Genomic DNA, 19352 nt, shown 5'->3' with positions numbered 1-19352 from the left:
CACATTGGCGAATATCCAACCCCCACCTTGGTGAATATCCAGCCCCTTAGGAGAAATACATATGCCTAACAAATCTCCACCTCAGTTTTTCATAGCTTGAATTTAAAGAAGACTTCAGATTTCTGCTTCAAGAAATACACCCAAATTTTTCTGGATAAATCATCAATAAATATAACAAAATACTAAGATCCTCCCAATGACGATTCTCTGGTAAGGTCTCATACATCAGAATGCACATAATCAAGTATCCCTTCAGTTTTAAGTTTTCTAGTCATAAAATTGACTCTAGTCTATTTTCGAAGAGCACAAAACTTACAAAGATCGAGCTTGCAGCTTTTAACACCATGCAACAAATTTCTTTTATGCAATTCCACCATCCCTTGTTCACTGAGATGACCCATACACATATGTCATAGCTTTGTACTATCATCATCTGACTCCACGGAATGAACTCCACATACAACTGTACTCCCCAACAGTTTGTAGATATTACCTGCAGTTAACTTTGCTTTCATCACCGTTAGTGCACCCTTAACAATTCTAATGGTTTCTCTATCCTCATCTGCCTTGGGAATAAAATCATTTTTGTGTAGAGTGCTCAGGGAAATCAAATTCTTCTTCAGATATGGAATATGTCTGACATCACATAATGTTCGAACTGTGTCATCATACATCTTAATTCTGAATTCTCCAATACTAATAATATTGCAGCATCTATCATCACCTAGATAAACTGAGCCAAACTTAGTTGATATGTATGAAGTAAACCACTCCCTGTTAAATGTTATGTGATAAGAGCATTCTGAATTAAGAATACATGCATTCGTGAACTGAGTTGATGAAACTGAAAGCATATCATCATCACTGCAATCTGAATTTTCACTCTGCACCACATTTACAGACTTCGTTGATCATCACCTTTCTCCTCAGTCTGCTTCTTGAGCTTTGGACAATCTCTCCATATGACCTGTCTCTTTGCAATTGTAGCAATGAATTGTTTTTTTTTTTTTTGCCTTTGGACTTGGATCTGAAATTTCGCCTTCTAGAACCCTCCTTCTTTTTCTTCTTTCCACGATCTTGCTTACCCTTTACATACAAACTGTCGTCATGAGAGTTTTTCCTTGCATTCTGCTGTCGCTGGTTGTGAGCTAACAATGCTACAGTGATCTCATCAACTTTAATAGTTTCTTTCCCTTATGTAAGAGTAGTCACCGGGTATTCAAGGAAGAAGGCAGTGAACACAACAAAATTATTGCTCAGTTTTCATCCTCAATAATCACATCAAGCCGTGATAAATCTGTGATTATTTGATTAAAATCATTAACATGCTGCGCCAGATCAGAACATTCTGCTGCGCCAGATCAGAACAGCCAGATCAGAACATTCTTGCATCTTCAGCTCATACATCTTTTGCTTCAGATACAATTCATTCGTCAGAAATTTAGCCATAAACTGAGTTTTCAATTTCTTCCACCCCTCCCTTGGAGATTTTAGATTCATTATGTGATACATAACCTCATCTGTCAGACATAAACATATATTTGCTGCCGCTCGTTATTGCAATTCTTCCCAATCTTCATCCTCCATGACATCTGGTTTCGTAGCCCGCAAAGCCTTCAAAATTCTCGGTTGCTCCAACAGATCTTTTACTCTTATTTGTCACAATCTGAAGTTACCAGTTTCATCGAACTTCACTACCTTGAATTTTGCACAAGAAATTGTCATTTGAAATTGATTCTGCAACAAATTATTCATCAATTGTTTGCTCAGAATCTTAAAAAAAAGTATTGAAAAAATTTTCTTAATTAAGTTTTTCAAAAAAGCATCTTTTTTTTTTTAAATGATTGAAATATTGCCTTAATTAAGGTTACTTAATTAAGTCTTTCTGAATTAAAATATTTCCTTTTAATTAATTGAATTTCAAAAACTCTCATTTGCCTTTGCGCCTTCCGCAAGGAATGAAATTGGAGCAAATTTTCTTGAATTTTTCGCTTTACCTAACATTAATCAACACCATCCTTAACTCCGGCCTAAGGCTATAAAAATGTTTCGTTGTTCTAGAACAGCTTGTATTCGACTTGTTAAGTGTTCGATTTATTCACGAAGCAAATGAGTCGAACACAAACCATTTTTTTTTGCGTTTGATATATAAATGAGCCGAACACGAGCAAAGTTTTGTTCATTCATGTTTGGCTCGGAATGATTATATATATATATATATATATATAATACATATATATCATAACAAAGGCAACCAAACTACCCATTCAGCTTTTCACCCTATCAAAAACATCTAAAGATAGAAGAAGAAAGTAAAATATAAACAAACAAACACTCAAGCATCTAAGAGGCCTTGCGTCTGAAGTGTGATCCAAGTAGTCACAAAACTTGACAAGGTGGCTGTGAAACCAAGTTTCAACATTTTTATAAACAAAAAGCTGTTATTTATGCTAACGCCAACACTCCTACTATTTGTAGACAGTCAATTACACTTAGTGATCATCTATCTTAAACTCTAAGTGAAAATGTTTTTGATCCAAGCATCATAAGGATATGAGCAGAATGGATATGAGTTTGCGGTGGAGGTGGTGCGACTGGAAAACTTCTTCACTGTTGTTAACCTAGAAGACACTCTTTCATTCTGAAAAAGCCATTAAGAGAATGATCGGAGAATAGGATAGAAATGTGATCAATTTGGTTTTTATAGGTTAGTTTTGTATTTAACTTCAAGGACAAAGGCTACCAAATGATGAAAGCAAAGTTCAGATGATGTTTTAATTACAGGTTGCGAATAGAATTAAGTTTTTAAATGTATTGTATCAACATAATTGCAATACTAAACTAGTTTGAGTCACGCAATAATACATGATGACAAATAAATGGGATAATATTGATAAAATCGTCAGCTTTTAGAATGAAATTAAGCTGAAGCACATGTCCGATAACACAAATTCTACACAAGACCCCTAACAAGCGGCTGACAATGTGGTAGAGGGAAATTACATAGGATTTAATTGAAGGTAGATCAATTATAATGAAGAACTTCGGCAATAGTATATGGGCGGCAACAATATTTGATAGGTGTATTTACATACAAATTACACAATTCTTTATGTATTTACATATCCAGCACCTAATATTTCACATTTATATCTTCGCCTGAACCCTAGCTCTCATATCCCAGGCACGCAGGTCTCTATTTCTTTCTCTCACTCGGCGTTGAATTGCTGTTGCATTAGCTCCTTACTATCTTTTTTTTCTGATTTCTGCAGACAATTTTCGTGAAGACGTTCGGGTGCGCGCATAACCAGGCAAGCTATTTATGGCGATTATGTTTCTGGAAGAATATAGTTTTTTGTAATTAGGTGCTTATTCTGTTGTAATTTGGATTTTGTCAGCAGAGGAAGAGTTGACTATGTTTTCTACTGTGATGCTGGTTTAATGTTACATTTTTCTGTTTACATATTTGGACCTTACCTGAAAATGGTAGAAACTTCTAGAATGATTCCATAACCTTATATTAGCTAAGTTAGGGAGTTTTCCATGACATCTTTTTCAGAAATCAGAATCCCCTGCTTCCCACCACAAAACAGATGCAGCTGCGCAACAAACTTATTAGGAGAAATTGAAACTAGAAGTGGTGGGGGGTGGAGAGAGGGTAGATTTTATGGTTGTATAGTCGAAAAGTAAATTAGACAAATAAAGAGATGAGTTGATTTTAAGACCCAAACCTGTTGCCAGGTATGGAATCATTATGAAGCATGATGCTCATGAATGTTTGTTTTAATCACATAGAGGAGGGTTAGCTATAAGTTTAACTGTTGCACATAATTTATAACATTCCTAAAATAAAGAGAAAAAAGTATAACAATGATTCCTACTGTTTCCTTGTGATTGGCAATAGGGTGAAAGATTGCCCTTATTCTGGAAAATGAGAGGTCAAAACTTGATGTCTACTGAAAATGAAGGATAACAAATTGTGCCGAAGTTTAATGGTAGAACATCATTTTTCTTAATAATACTTTTAATGAGTGCATATTGAGAAAGTTTAATTTTTTTAGGGTAAGGCGCTCTACAAATCAATGAATCATTCAACTATATTTTACTTTACAGATTAGTCATTAAATTTTTAAAAATGACAAAAAAGTTGCAATAATTCAATTTTTATGACAACTTAATAATTTATCATAGAAAATATCAAATATGTAATTCTAGAAGATGTCATTGTTAAGTATATGGAATAAATTAAAGGGTAATGTAGTCAACTAATAAAGTTATTATTTAATTTACAATAAAAATGTCACATTACTTGCAAATTATGGGTCAAATGATAGCTTTATGAATTTATTTGCTGTATTCTTCTTTGATTTATGACTTGCTTTTAATGTGGCTTATTTATCATCACATAGTTAGTATTTCAATGAGAATTGATTAAGTTGTCATCAAAATTTAGAACATAACAAATTTTTGGCCGTTGTTTAAACAATAGTAGCCAACTATAATGTAGGATTGTAGAGTACTTTTCCTGCTTATATATTTAGTGATGGAGGGATTATATGATACTTGTGTGTGGGATCGCTAAATGACATTCGATAGTTCTTATTAAATATAGGTGTGATCTTATCATTTGTATTTAGGTTGAACTTATTGTTTATTTTTGTGTCCAAGAGCATTATTCCTTTTGTTTTAAATCTTTTGAGAAAAAAATCAAACTATCCTTTGACTACAGTCGAAGCTCACAAAATTTTAGCAAAATGTTCAGTTTCCTTTCCATTGTGGCGCAAAAGGTTACACGTACCATTAATCCTTGAATAAGGTGCCGTCTTATTATGCAAAGCTTTTTCATGAGAATGGAATCTAAACTGGGTGTGTGGCTCTTGCATTTTTCTATGAAGTTTTAATCAATGTTTATTCTATCTTCATCATTTTTATATTTCTATTAGTCTTTACCTTGCATCAGTGATAACATTTCTGATCTGGAATAAAACATATTCTTTTGAATGTCAGAATTTGATAGCTTGCTCTGCTTAACAGAGTGATAGTGAATACATGGCTGGTCAACTCTCAGCATTTGGTTATGCACTGACAGAAATTCCCGAAGATGCAGACCTGTGGCTCATCAACACGTACTTATTGTTTATCTCTTAACTCATTTCCTGCAGCCTCCTTTACCTGCCAACCTTATGAATCTTTGTTACTTACAGATGTTGTACGTGCATTGTTAAAAGTCTTGCAACTTTTTGTACATTACTACGGAGCATGATATTTCATCTTTTTTATTTATTCCTATATTTGGCCATTGCTTTAATCATTGTACTTGTGCCTGTTGGTTTAAATTTGTTTTCAAATATTCTGTGTTCCATACCTGCTATAAACTTAAAGGTATAGTCCCAATGAATTTGATTCATGCCAGTTTTTTCTACTTTTTGGCTTATTTACTGCCTCAAGGCTAGTCAAATTATCTGGCTCTATCACTGTCATTGTTACCATCAGCTCTTTGAGCCCTCTATGATTTGACTGTCCAACTTTGGGTGCGTTAGATGTAACAATAGGTACCGATTTAGCAAAGTGGGGCACTAAAAATAAATAATCATTTATCGTGATAACATTTTTTTCAAGTTCCATGCGCCACAATATTGAGAACATGCACCATACTAAATAATAATATCTATATTAGATAAATGAATAAATTACTCTTATTTTCTAGTATACATAGCTTAAAGATAATCTACTCTTCATTACTACATGTGTTTTTTTTCTGTTTTTTTTTTGGTGTCAATTGCTTCATTTGCAACTCTTCAACACTTCCTTTTATCTTCTCATGCTATCTTCAATATTTACTATAGAATTTAAAGCTTTTGCGGCTTTATTTGATCTCTCTTATCTCGTTGTTTCTGCAAATCTTAATGCTTTTAATGTGTCATGTAATGTCAAATTGTTACCAATTCTTATTCCATGGTTGAGGTATTGGCACCTATCTATAAAAGTATGGTGCTCACCTATGTAAGACAATGATAATGGCGCTCACTTGGGAGTTATTTGAGACATTATGACCGTTCTAGCTTTATCTAGGCTGTTAGTGCAGCGCTTAGTTTATTATTCAAAATTTGATCATCAATCATCAATCAGCACAAAATGCAGCAATCAGCACAAAATGCAGTTTTTTTTTTTTGTCTCCTAATTTATCTCCTTTGAATTTTGTGTTTATTTTCATGTAGTTGCACCGTTAAGTCCCCTAGCCAATCAGCTATGGAAACTCTTATATCAAAAGGCAAAAATGCAAAGAAACCCCTGGTGGTAGCTGGATGTGTTCCTCAAGGAAGCAGAGATATGAAGGAGCTAGAAGGAATTAGCATAATAGGTGTCCAGCAAATAGACCGTGTGGTTGAAGTGGTGGAAGAAACCTTGAAAGGTCATGAAGTGAGGCTTCTAACTCGAAAAACACTGCCAGCGCTGGACCTTCCTAAGGTAATTTTACTTCTTATTTTGCAAAAACATTTATTTTCTTGTTTTAATTTACTTGTGCAGGGCTTTTAGTAATTTTATGTTAGCCACAAACAGTCGTGATTTCATATGAGTTTTGTTTTGAACAGGTGAGAAAGAATAAATACGTAGAAATTCTTCCGATTAATGTTGGTTGTTTAGGTGCTTGCACCTACTGTAAGACGAAGCATGCTCGTGGCCATCTTGGGAGTTATACGGTGGAATGCCTTGTAAGGCTTTTTCTTAAATTAAGTTTTTTGTCAGAGATGTTGATATGTTGTCTTCAAGAAGGTGAGTCTATTTGAGACTTTCATTTATGCAGGTCGAACGGTTGAGAACTGTCATTTCAGAAGGAGTCAAAGAAATATGGTTAAGCAGTGAAGACACTGGTGCCTATGGTAAGTGACCTTAGTGGCTAAACTGGCCATAGTTTATTTTGCAATTTTGTTGACCTCATTTATACTAAAATGTTAGGGTCTACTTGAAATTATTTTCTATTGCATGCTTCCATTTTCTTGAACAATAAGTTTAACTGCTATGAGAAAATGTTCAACGATGTTAAAATTTAAAACAAATTTTTTAGAATGGCAGTTTAGATGGTTTCTCGGAGGCTTCTTTTATGATATCTAGATTTTTTATTTAATTAATTTTGACTTTAATTAATTACATACTGAATAAGATTAGTTTTTCATACTTTTATATAAAAAATTATGCTATTATTTATTTCGATCATTTAGTTGGTGTTATAAGAAGTTTTTATCAAGTCGACTATAATCATCATTTCAGATGGTAATCTTACCAAACAATTCCAATTATCTATTTTGCACTGCAACAGTCTCAAAATCAATCAGCCTTCGGCATAGGATGTAGAGGATTGTTTAACAGATAAAAGCGCCATATTACTAATGTGTGGAAACCTTTATTTGTATTTTTTTAAGCATTTGTTGTTGTTCCACTATGGTCATCCCTTGTAACCATTCTATAGTTGCGTGACCGTTTTTCTTTTATAGCCCTTCATGTTAATTTTATGGGGGATTTACATACATAGCACCCCAAATTATTCATTTACATATCCAACACCTAAAACTCCCAAATCTATCAAAATTAGCACTCTGTTACTTTCTTCGTTATGTTGCTCGTTTTCCCGAATTCTTCGTTAGTGGAGGAGGCTATCGCCTGGCCGGTGTAGGCGAGCTCTTGTTGACGGGGTTTCAATCTCTGTTCATTGATACGGTGGGAGGAATCACAAAGCATGGAAGAATCCTAGTTGCCTTTGGTGGCTCCAACTCATTCATAGATGCAATGATGGTAAATGGGTATGTTCCAAAGTTCAACCCCTTTGTCAGACCTCCGAAGTGGAGGCAGTGCCTTCGTTACCAGAGTTTTATACTATAGGTGAATATCAGGGCGGTGATACTTGAGGAGCATCTGGACAGGTGAGTGGAGGAGATGATAGAGTTGGGAATGGTGGTGGAGCTTGGGGGGTACTCCACCGAAGGAGAGTGGGATCAGCATCCTGGATTAGAAAAGGCCTTAGAAATGTTGGAGTTTCACATAATACTTCTACCAGAGAAAGGCGATGGCATAGAGGATGCGATCGGTGGCTGGTGGAGGAGCATGTGAGGAAACTAAAGCAACGGAGGAGCTTGGTCTGGCCAAAGTGGGCGTGGAACCTTAACCGGATGCTAGCCAAAATATTCGAGAGTAACGGAGAACTGGGAAGCGTAGCGAAGGAAGCAAGGGAGTGCTAGATTTGATAATTTTGGGAGTTCCAGGTGTTGGACATGTAAATCTTGAGCTTTGGGTGTTGGATATGTAAATACATAAGTTTTGGGTGCTACATATGGAAATCCCCCTAATTTTATTGGCTCTCTATTTTGTTTCTTCACTTTCTACCTCCTATCCATGTCAACACCATCTTAGATATTGTTGTTGCGTTTGTTAATCTACTTTTCTCATTTTGATTCACTTACGAAAGAATTTACCTCTTGGGTCTATTAGCATTCTATGGGATTGTGTCTTGTGGGCATTTTCTGACTCGTTGACGGGCAATATTGAATTGGAGATAAATGAGAAACAAAAAGTTGAACCGAGCAATGAATGGGAGACTAATAGATGTTTGCTTAATTCCAACTTAATTTTCATCAAATGAAAGACTCCAATTTATTGGATTTTATGAAAATGGAATAAATGAATCGCCTAATCTTCTTCATTCGGGTCAAATCTTCTTCATTTGACTCTTTGAGCTTACTAACCCTTGGAAGCCGAAAAATAAAGAGGGGAAAGCTCTTTTAGTTTATTTTATTTATTTACTAGAGGATCCCTTTTTTGAATAAAGCGAGTAATGTTTTGAAGTAAAATTAAATAAATATACACAACTCTTTAAATATAAAGATTTTTTTTTTACTTGCATATTTTTCTATACTAAAACTCCTCTCAAGTTTGAGCACATATATCAGTTTGATCAATTTGTATAAGTTTAAGGGCTTTGTAGAAATATTAGCAATTATTTATCTATGGCAACAGGAGTGATAATCATCTAGGGCTGTAAACGAGCCGAGCTTGAGTGAGCTTAGGCTTGGCTCGTGTTCAACTCATTCGAAATTACTTATGTTTGAAATCGGCTCAGGTTCGAAATTGGCTTGTGAACAGTGTGTTTATGTTTGGCTCGATTTATATGTCTTGTTCATTTCTGCTCGAAATTAGTTTATTAAAATTAATTGGAAAATTTGATGTAGGGTGTTGAATTCGAACTTGCACCAACTCTGTGCAATAGAAGATGCAGAACCACATGCCCACATGAGCTTTTATGATTTAAACTTGATATAAATATACATAATATATTCTTATATAAATAATTTGTATAATATATTATTATATAAATAATATATATAATTTCTTTATTTTGAGCTAAAACGAGCAGACCACGAGCAAACAAATGGTTGTACATGTTCAGCTCGTTTATAATTCGAGCTTAAAAATTTTATTCATGTTCGATTCGTTTACTTTACAAATGAGTCCAGCACAAGTTACTTAACGAGCCGAACACGAGTTGTTCGTAAACAACAAACTTTTTTGACTGCCCTATAATCATCGTTGTCAGAATAGCATCCATAATAATGCGAGTCAATTTTGTTGTGTTTCTGAATATCATCGATAATATTGTGAGTCAATTTTGATATGTTTAGTCTTTTCTTGGAAGATAAGATTACTACCAATATAAATAGCATCATCACAGTTCAAAGCCATCAGTTGGGTGAAAAGAAAATTGTACTCGAAGAAAAGTTCTTACCACTTCATTTTGCAGAGTAAGCCATTGTCTTGTATTATACTTCATTTTTAGGGCTTGCCACAACTATTTGATTCGACTGTTGGTCTTCACACAACTTTTTGCTTCTTAGTTTCCAAAGCCGCCATTTTTATCAACAAAGATACATCATCTAAAAGTTCACTTCTTATCTTCAACATGCCCAACGTAATCAGCATTTCTATAAGCTTCAACATTTTTTTTATTGGGCTAGTCTTAGGAAATTTATCGATCAAAATCCTTGAACAACCGAAGGTTTTTCCCTTTCCAAAATTTTGATGTGCTAACCAACGAAGCTCAGAACAAAGGATATACTTCAGGTCTAATGATAGCTTGAAGGACAAGCTTACCAACTAGACATCGATAGCTTGTATCTTCAATTTTTTTTTCTCATTCTCATTATTTAAAGTGCTTGCATCGAAGGTAACTTTTTTCTTCTCGAAGTTCTATAATATATGTTCTCTTAAAAGAAAAATAGACAACTTGTTTACTTTAAACTCAATGCCAAGCAATTGTTTTAAGGAACCTAAAATTTTTCAGCAATGCATAGGAGGAAGAATGCCACATGAAGATAGAATGATCAACAATATTAATCTATTCTCCAACATCAACTAGATCATTGTAGTGTTTGTCAAATCATGTGTGATTACTTTATTTTAAACCATATATAGCCTTTTGAAGTTTTTTTTTTAATTTTTTTTATTTTTTGGTTTCACCGAAACAACATACACGAAGGGTGCTTTATATAAATAGCTTTGGTGAGGTCACAATAGAGAAGTGTACTGTTGACATTCATTTTTAGCTTAATTTATCTTTTGATTAATTGCTAGAAAGAAAAGAAAAAGAATAAAATTAAGCCATGCAATATGGGAGAAGTTTGGATGGAGTTTATGCCATGAACCATTGTATACTCTTTTATAGCTAATTAAGCCTTGTATTATTTAACAAAGCCATTAAGATGGTCTTAACAGTGACTATCCAATGACATGTAATGGGTTTAACCCTTGGAAACATCCAAATCCCATTTTTGAAGATCAATAAGAGCTCTATTTTAGTTCTGATTGTGCATCATTTTGAGTTGAGCAAAGCCTTCTAATTTATTTTGAGAATGGAGACAATCAGCATAGCTATTTAGTCCGTTCATAGCTATTTCCATTTTATGTTTGACTAAATGTAAAGCTCTTTATATTTTCTTGTAGAACTAGTGACCTACTTTTCATTTTAAATATTTGATGGAATCCTAATATTATATCTAAAATGTAATGGGTTTAACCCTTGGAAACATCTAAATCCTATTTTTGAAGATCAATAAGAGCTCTATTTTAGTTCTGATTGTGCTATCATTTTGAGTTGAGCAAAGCCTCCTAATTTATTTTGAGAATGGAGACAATCAGCATAGCTATTTAGTCCGTTCATAGCTATTTCCATTTTATGTTTGACTAAATGTAAAGCTCTTTATATTTTCTTGTAGAACTAGTGTACCTACTTTTCATTTTAAATATTTGTGGAATCCTAGTATTATATCTAAATATTCATAACTTGGCAGGCCGTGACATTGGGGTAAACCTTCCAATATTGTTGAATGCCCTTATAGCAGAACTTCCAACTGATAGAAGTACCATGCTTCGCATTGGCATGACGAATCCTCCTTTTATACTCGAACATTTAGAAGAAATAGCTAAAGTTCTGCGCCACCCCTGTGTTTATTCATTTCTTCATGTTCCTGTGCAAAGTGGGAGTGATGCTGTTCTTAACGTGAGTTTTAAGATGCAATTTATTGGTTAAGCGTCTTTTTGTAACCTTTCTTCTTATTGATTTTCTTGGATATTGTGGTTGCTGTCTAAACCATGTGCTATTTGATTCAAGAACAATGCAAAATTACCCAGTCTGACTGTTCTCATTTTTTCAAGAGTACATTATTTACATTCCTAGCACTCAAATCTTTAATAGCACAATAAAAATATCACTGTCACCTATTTTTAAAAGTGGAATACCCTTTTCATGCACAGGTTTATCATACCACAAAATGTTATGCATGTAAGTGTGAAAGTGTAGGTCTTAGTTATGTATATACATAAGAATTTTGTGTTATGTATGTAGATTTCCCTTTTGGTAACATAATTACCTTATGCCATCAGCGCTTGTGCTTTGCCAGGTGATGAACCGTGAGTACACTGTCAGTGATTTTAGAGCTGTGGTGGATACTTTGATGAGTCTTGTGCCTGAGATGCAGATTGCAACTGATGTAATATGTGGATTCCCAGGTATGTAAGCTGTTTCAGATGTAAACATTTTCTTCTTAGGCTGCTTTGTGGCGCTCTGTTTAAAATTGAGGGGCATTTACAACTAATCTTGATATGTAGTTACATATCTAACATCTATACTTTAATATTTATATTCATAGCACTTGGATCTTTCACATCACATCAAAAATACCACTTAACTTTTTAAAAATCAAACACACCTTTTTATGCATAGGTTTATAACGACAAGCTGTTATAAATGTAACTATCAAATTTTAGGTGTTGTGTAAATTCATAAGAATTGTGTGCTAAATATCAAAGTTTCTCTAAATTAACAAACCATTAGGTGTGGTACTGGAAAAGAATCCGGTAAATTGTGGAGTTGTTACGTACAAATATTTCTGAAGTCAACATCTGGAGAGATAATCAATCAAATATTTACGATTTCTAGGTGAAACTGTTGAAGATTTTGCACAAACTATTGCTCTCATCAAGGAGTACCAGTTTCCTCAGGTCCATATTTCACAGTTCTATCAACGACCAGGTCTGTTCTTCTTTCTCCTCTCCCATTCACTGCAAATCTTAGTCTCTTTATCCATAGCTTGTTCTCTCTAGTAGCAGCTGATCTGTTTGTTTTTACAGTGCTGTTAGCTATTTGTTTGCTTTATTTGATTTAAATTGTTTATGGTTTGAAATTAGATTTCATTGGTTAACTATTAGCTCTTGATATGATTTCCTTTATGGGCATGTTTATTTTAATTTGTTAGAAGTTGTTGGAATTGCGTTTAGTAGTGTCCTTTTACAGTGTCTGTTTTGCATGAACTCGTTGTTCAATTAATTTTTATATTTATTTGGGTTATATTGATTTTTATACACTTCAGTGAAATTAATTCTTTCATGTTTATTAATTACTTTATTAGTGTGATTAATAGTAAATTTTTATTTCATGTGTTAACAAATGTCTTCTTAACTAGATTATTTATTTTTAAATTAATTATTAATTAGCATATTTTTATTTATATTAATTACTAATTAGCATATTATTAATTAGCTTATATTAATTATTAATTATTAATTACTTTATTATTGTGATTAATAGTAAAATTTTTGTTACATGTGTTAACAAATATCTTCTTAACTAGATTATTTATTTTTAAATTAATTATTAATTAGCATATTTTTATTTATATTAATTACTAATTAGCATATTATTAATTAGCTTATATTAATTATTAATTATTAATTACTTTATTATTGTGATTAATAGTAAAATTTTTATTACATGTGTTAACAAATATCTTCTTAACTAGATTATTTATTTTTAAATTAATTATTTTACTAATATTTTTTATAAGTCTTAATATCAAAATTGTAATTAAATAGATTAATTAATTCTTAATTAGGCTACTTAATCTATTACTTATTCAGATTCATTTTTTAAATATATTAATTAATTGAACATAATAAATTCAATTAATCTATATATACTCATTTAGAGTTATTAATTTTAACACTGTCATTGCGAGGTCCTAAATTTCAGATGTGAAAAGTGGAGGGTTGTGTTAGGTACTCGACCGCCGACGTAAAATTTATCCAAAATTACTGACATGAATCCTTTAAATTCTTGTATAAATGTTAGGGCGTCCTCTGAAAGTGACGTGCTTTGCAAGGGCCACATTACGAATAGATGCGGGTAAAAAGACTAATATTAGGATAGGATATTCTAATATAGTTTTTCTCATAGATAAATTAATATAATTAGTTGTTATGATTCATAGAAAGATAAATATCTTATGTATTCAAGAGACTAAATGAGTTGGAGAAAATGCTAAGGAGATCGATAGCTGTGGTTTTAAACTTTGGTATTTAGGTAAGAGTCGCACTAGAAATGGAAGGTGTAATTATATATAAGAGTTTGAAATTTAATGTTGCAAAAAATAAAAGAATTGAAGATAGAATTATAGCCCTTAAGATTGTTATTGATACTAAGATTTTTAATGTATAAATGCTCATGCTTCTCAAAATAGGTTTAGCTATAGATTCTAAAGAAAAATTCTGAATGATCTAGAAGAATTAAGGTAACTGGTATCTCTTGAAGAAAAAAATTTTATTAAAGATTTAAATGTACATGTTTGTAGGGTGGTAGGAGATTTTAGAAATATTAATTGTGGCTACGATTTTGGAGTGATTAATGACGAAGGTGGAACCATATTAGATTTTGCTTTAGCGAATAATTTTGTTATTGATAATACTTTATTTAAGAAAAGAGATGAACATATTATTACTTATAACTTATAAGAATGAGTCTAATAAAACACATTGATTATTTTAATGTGAGAAGAAGAGATCGTCAAGAATGTAAAAATTGTAAGGTCATTCCAAGCGATAATTTAAGTACTCAGCATCAATTATTAATTTTGGATTTTAAGATGAAGAGTTGTAAGATAAAAAATACAAGGAATCATTGTCATAGTAATAAATTGGGGCACCGGAAAGACACAAATTAATTTATTTTATGATTAAACTTCAAGATTTTACGATTTGAAAAGTTCGTGAAGAAGCAAACTCTATGTGGGATAAAGTAGCAAACATTATTAAACAAGTGACAAAAGATGTACTTGGAGAATCAAAAGAAAAAGATTCTATAAATAAAAATAGTTGGTGGTGGAATTATAACCTTCAAGAAAAGTTCAAATATAAAATGTGTAATAAAAATTAATTTAAATGTAAAAGTTTAGAGAATTTTGGAAAAATATAAGGTGACCTGTAGGAGAATTTAAGAGATCTATGACGCTAAAAATTCTACTTTTAACGATCTTTATAATAGATTAGTTACTAATGAGGGTGAAAAATAAATGTATAAACTAGCTAAACAAAGAGAAAAAAAGTAAAGATTTAATTCAGATAAAGTGTATTAATGATGAAGATCAAAAAGTGTTTTTCTTAGAAGAAGATATTCAACATAGTTGGTTGAGCTATTTTGATAACTGAAAATACTATCGACCTTGATGATTTTAGTATCCTTAATAATAATAAAATGTTTTATTTTTACCGTCACATTAGTAAAAAAGAAGTTGAAAAGACTTTAAAGAAAACCAAGTGTGAAAAATTATTAGGACCTAATGATATCTCATTTGAAGTGTGGAAATATTTATGGGATTTGAGAGTTTCCTGGCTTACTGAACTCTTTAATATTATGTTAAAAACTAAAAAGATGCATGAGAAGTGGATAGTGGATGAGGAGTATTTTGGTCCCTATTTTTAAGAATAAAGGGGATGCACAAAAATGTAAAAATTATAATGGAATTAAATTGATGTGACAATACTTTAAAATTATGGGAGAGGGTAATTGAACATAGGTTAAGATATGGTACAAAGATTTCTCATGGATCGGTTTGGATTTATGTTGGGCAAGTCTACCATGGAAGTTATACATTTATTGAGACATTTGATGGAGAAGTACAGAGATGGTAAGGTGTATCTTCATATGATTTTTATTGATTTAGTTTGATAAGGTTCTAAGAGAAGTCCTTTGGAGAGTTTTAGAGAAGAAAGGTGTTGATATGACTTATATCCAAGTCATTAAAGATATGAATTACTCGATTGGTTACTTGTGTTTGAACATGAGGATTGACCAAATATTTTTTTTCTATTTCAGTTGGATTACATCAGGGATCAGCTTTAAGCTCATATCTTTTTTGATTTAGTTATGGATGCTCTGACTGGACATTTACAGGAGGATGTACCTTTGTGTATGCTTTTCGCTGAGGATATCATTCTTGTGGAGAAGACTAGAGAAAAAGTTTAGGAAAAATATGAATTATCAATGTCTACATTGGAGTCTAAAGGCCTTCATTTGAGTAGAACTAAAACTGAATTCATGGAATGTAATTTTATTAGTAGTAGCTCTAGTGGTAGAGTTGTAACTTTGGGCGATCAAATCATTAAAAGGTGTGAACGTTTTAGATATCTCAAGACTATTGTTCAAAGTGATGGTTGATATAGATGGGGGTGTTTATAGTAGAATTCAAGTTGGTTGGTTGAAGTGGAGGAATGCATCGGGCCTATTGATTGATAGAAAATTATTGCTTTAATTGAAAGGAAAATTTTATAAGATGGTGGTGAGACCTGCAATTCACTATTGCGCAGAATGTTGGCCTTTAAAAGAGAAGCATAAAACAAGTTAAGTGTTGCTAGGATGAGAATGCTTGGGTGGATGGGTGGCTTGACGCTTAGAGACAAAATGCATAATGAATATATCTGTGATAGGGTTGGTGTAGCTCTAGCGGAGGGCAAGATTAGAGAGAATCGTCTCAAATGGTTTGGTCACATTAAACATTGACCATTTGATAATCCAATTATGAGAGTAGATGTTTTAAATTTAACTAATGTTAAAAAAGATAGAGATAGACTTAAAAACACTTGCGCATATTATATAAAAATAATCTTAATCTATAGAATTAAATGATTGGAATTAAATGAAAATGTGATACTCAATAGGACTCAATGGAGAAAAAGGATTCACGTAGCTGACCCCACTTAGTGGGATAAAGGCTTGTTGTTGTTGTTGGTTGTTGTATTATGTGATAAGTTAACACTATTTATTTTTTCTAATATCTATTTAATAGATAATTAGTCTAATGAATACATATTTTTTTATCTATCAATTAACTATTTTATTACTAATTAGACTAATTTGTTACACTAATTATTAATTAATGACTTGTTTCTCTAATGAATTTGTAAGAAATTAATTAGACACATTGATTGTTAATTACACCCGTATTGATTTTTTCTATTCCATCGATTAATTTGAGACTAATTTGTCTAATACACTGTCTCAATTACTTTATTGATCCATAATTAACATGAGAAAAATATCCTTTACTAATTCACATGCAAGAGGAAATTTGAAGGTGCCTTCCACGGCCTCGTGATTAGAACTTCTTTACTTTCTGTTGGTTTTAAAAGTTCGTGCTCATTTAGATATTGATATTTTAGTTCCAACACTCTCGCCTTTTAGTCTTAAGAAAGTTAAAAGAATAAGAAATGGAATATATCTTATAGTAAAATTGGAATGCGTAAATAGTATTTTATAAATTATGGTGCTTGGTGCCTGGATTTGTCAACTCACTTCAATAATAAAATGACTGCCTCATTTGGAGAGGCATTAGTAGTTGTAAGATGAATTCCTTTAGGCTTGACTTGAAAGCGTATCAAAGGAAACAGTAAATTTTCTATTCACTTATCATCAAGCATCCATAATTATCCATTGCTAATTTTGTTTCTAACCAAAAGGTCTTGCATTCAAGAGCTAGTATATTCTGGTGTGGGCACAAGTTTAAAAAATTCAAAAAATGAATGTTTCATGGTCCACTTGACAAGATATTTTGGATTGTATGTTGTCTCACCGCATCGTTTAAAAATGAAACGAATACCCATACATTGTAGGACACTTCAGCCGAATAGCGGAATATGAGCATTGTGAAAACTTTGTATATACGAATTCCCTCTATTCGGCTTCCAAAATTTTCTCTATTCAAATTACGTGTTTTATTATGGAGCATTTACAGACATGCCACTCAATTCCTCTTATTTACATATTTAACACCTAAAATTTGCCTTAAACATTTATATCACCCAAATCTTTTCTATCACATAAAAAACGCCACCATTTTAACTTTTAAAATATGGAATACATCTTTTCATGCATGTGTAAGGTATTTCTGAAAAAATTGAAGTTTAGGAGTTAGATATGTAAATGCATAGGAATTGAGTGGTATTTATGTTAATTTCATATTATATGTCCAGGAACCCCTGCTGCAAGAATGAAGAAAGTGCCGAGCTCACAAGTGAAGAATCGTAGTCGTGAATTGACATCCATTTTTGAATCTTTCAAGCCTTACAAAGAAATGGAAGGTCAGATTGTAAGAATATGGATAACAGATATCGCTTCTGATGGAGTCCATTTGGTTAGTAAAATAAACATCATATTTCAGAGAAAATTTCTTTACTTCGTATGAAATTTTTATGCTTACAAATTACTTCCTCAGTATTTTCCCAGAGTTTTTTGCTATTTGATTTCTACCAGGTGGGACATACCAAGGGCTATGTGCAAGTCTTAGTCATTGCTCCAGAGACCATGCTTGGCACCTCAGCAGAGGTAAAAATTACTTCAGTTGGAAGATGGTCTGTATTTGGGGAGTTTATCAAAAGTTCCACAGAGCTAAACCTTAGTGTTAGGCGAGCTCACCAAGCCGCGAAGTGCCCCGCCTGCAACTCTTGTGAAAATCTCTGTTCATGCTCAAGCGAGCCGGAATGTTACTCGGCCAACTCGAAAGCCAGCATAGAGGATATTAATCTGTGTCCGTGCTCGAGTGAGTCGGAATGTAACTCAACCAACACGAAAGAAGGTTCTGCAGGTATCGGTGCAGATCCCTCCGCTAAAAATGGGAGGGTGGGAACATTTATTAGTTCTATCAAACCTGTTTTACTGAGGAGAGTTAAACATTTATTAGTTCTATCAAACCTGTTTTACTGAGAAGGAGAGTTGGGGGATCAGAGGGGAATTACAGCATTAAGAAATCTGAAAGTGAAAGGGACGAAGCAGAAAGATGGATGGGATCTAATTTAAGTGTGATGGATGGTGTACTAATTGGTGCAGTTATTGTGAGTTTGGTAACAATTGTTTTGGTGTTGATTGGACTCTTTTCTCGTACGATGTGAGCATGATGCTGCTGCAGATTTTTTATGAGTTTTTTGGATTTAGGGCAAATCATTTTATGTTTTTGTCTGATGGATCCATGTTTAACTGATTATTTCCCATCATTTTTTAAATATTTTCTATCTTATTTTGGATATTAAGGGAATGTTTGGCTGCAAGTATGATTTAGTGTCAGTAAGATTTAGTAAAACTAAAAATTGTATGTCCATTAAAGTTATCCTCACCTTGGATTTGGTTAATCTGAATTTAAGCGGGACCGAACATGAAATTTCAAAAAAATTTTAAATTTGTGTAACTCCTGTATATTCATATGTGGTTAAACTTCGCAAATCTTATTCAAATGTGCTATCAAAAACTCTTCCCGATGATCAGTTTGGCATTATTTTAAAAATTTGATTGGGGCATTCACATACACATCCACTCGATAGAATATATGTTCGGGAGTTTTTAGATGTAAATTGCATGATTTAAGTGCACATACAACCACTGCATATCAATCATAATTGAACAAAAAAAAACACATAAAAATAAGCAAATTCTAAGAAATATTATGAATTCCAATAGGACTCCAGAAATGAATAAAACAGAAGATAGC

General features: G+C 32.7%; 1 protein-coding gene across 1 annotated transcript; it reads left to right on the top strand.

Annotated features, from left to right (window-relative positions):
- Positions 1-3165: 3165 nt before the first annotated feature.
- On the top strand, positions 3166-18574 carry LOC110020081 (threonylcarbamoyladenosine tRNA methylthiotransferase). The gene is made up of 11 exons (XM_020718051.1): positions 3166-3192; positions 3273-3311; positions 5035-5126; positions 6219-6468; positions 6594-6713; positions 6806-6881; positions 11337-11545; positions 11946-12054; positions 12485-12577; positions 17845-18005; positions 18125-18574. The coding sequence occupies exons 3-11, from the start codon at positions 5050-5052 to the stop codon at positions 18572-18574; spliced, it is 1545 nt and encodes a 514-aa protein (XP_020573710.1). The 5' UTR covers positions 3166-3192; positions 3273-3311; positions 5035-5049.
- The last annotated feature ends 778 nt before the right edge of the window (positions 18575-19352 follow it).

The sequence above is a fragment of the Phalaenopsis equestris genome, unplaced genomic scaffold (genome assembly GCF_001263595.1).
Source record: "Phalaenopsis equestris unplaced genomic scaffold, ASM126359v1 Scaffold000090, whole genome shotgun sequence".
NCBI lineage: Eukaryota > Viridiplantae > Streptophyta > Magnoliopsida > Asparagales > Orchidaceae > Phalaenopsis > Phalaenopsis equestris.
Note: the sequence above shows the minus strand (reverse complement) of the source record. Positions and strands in the feature narration are given on the sequence as shown.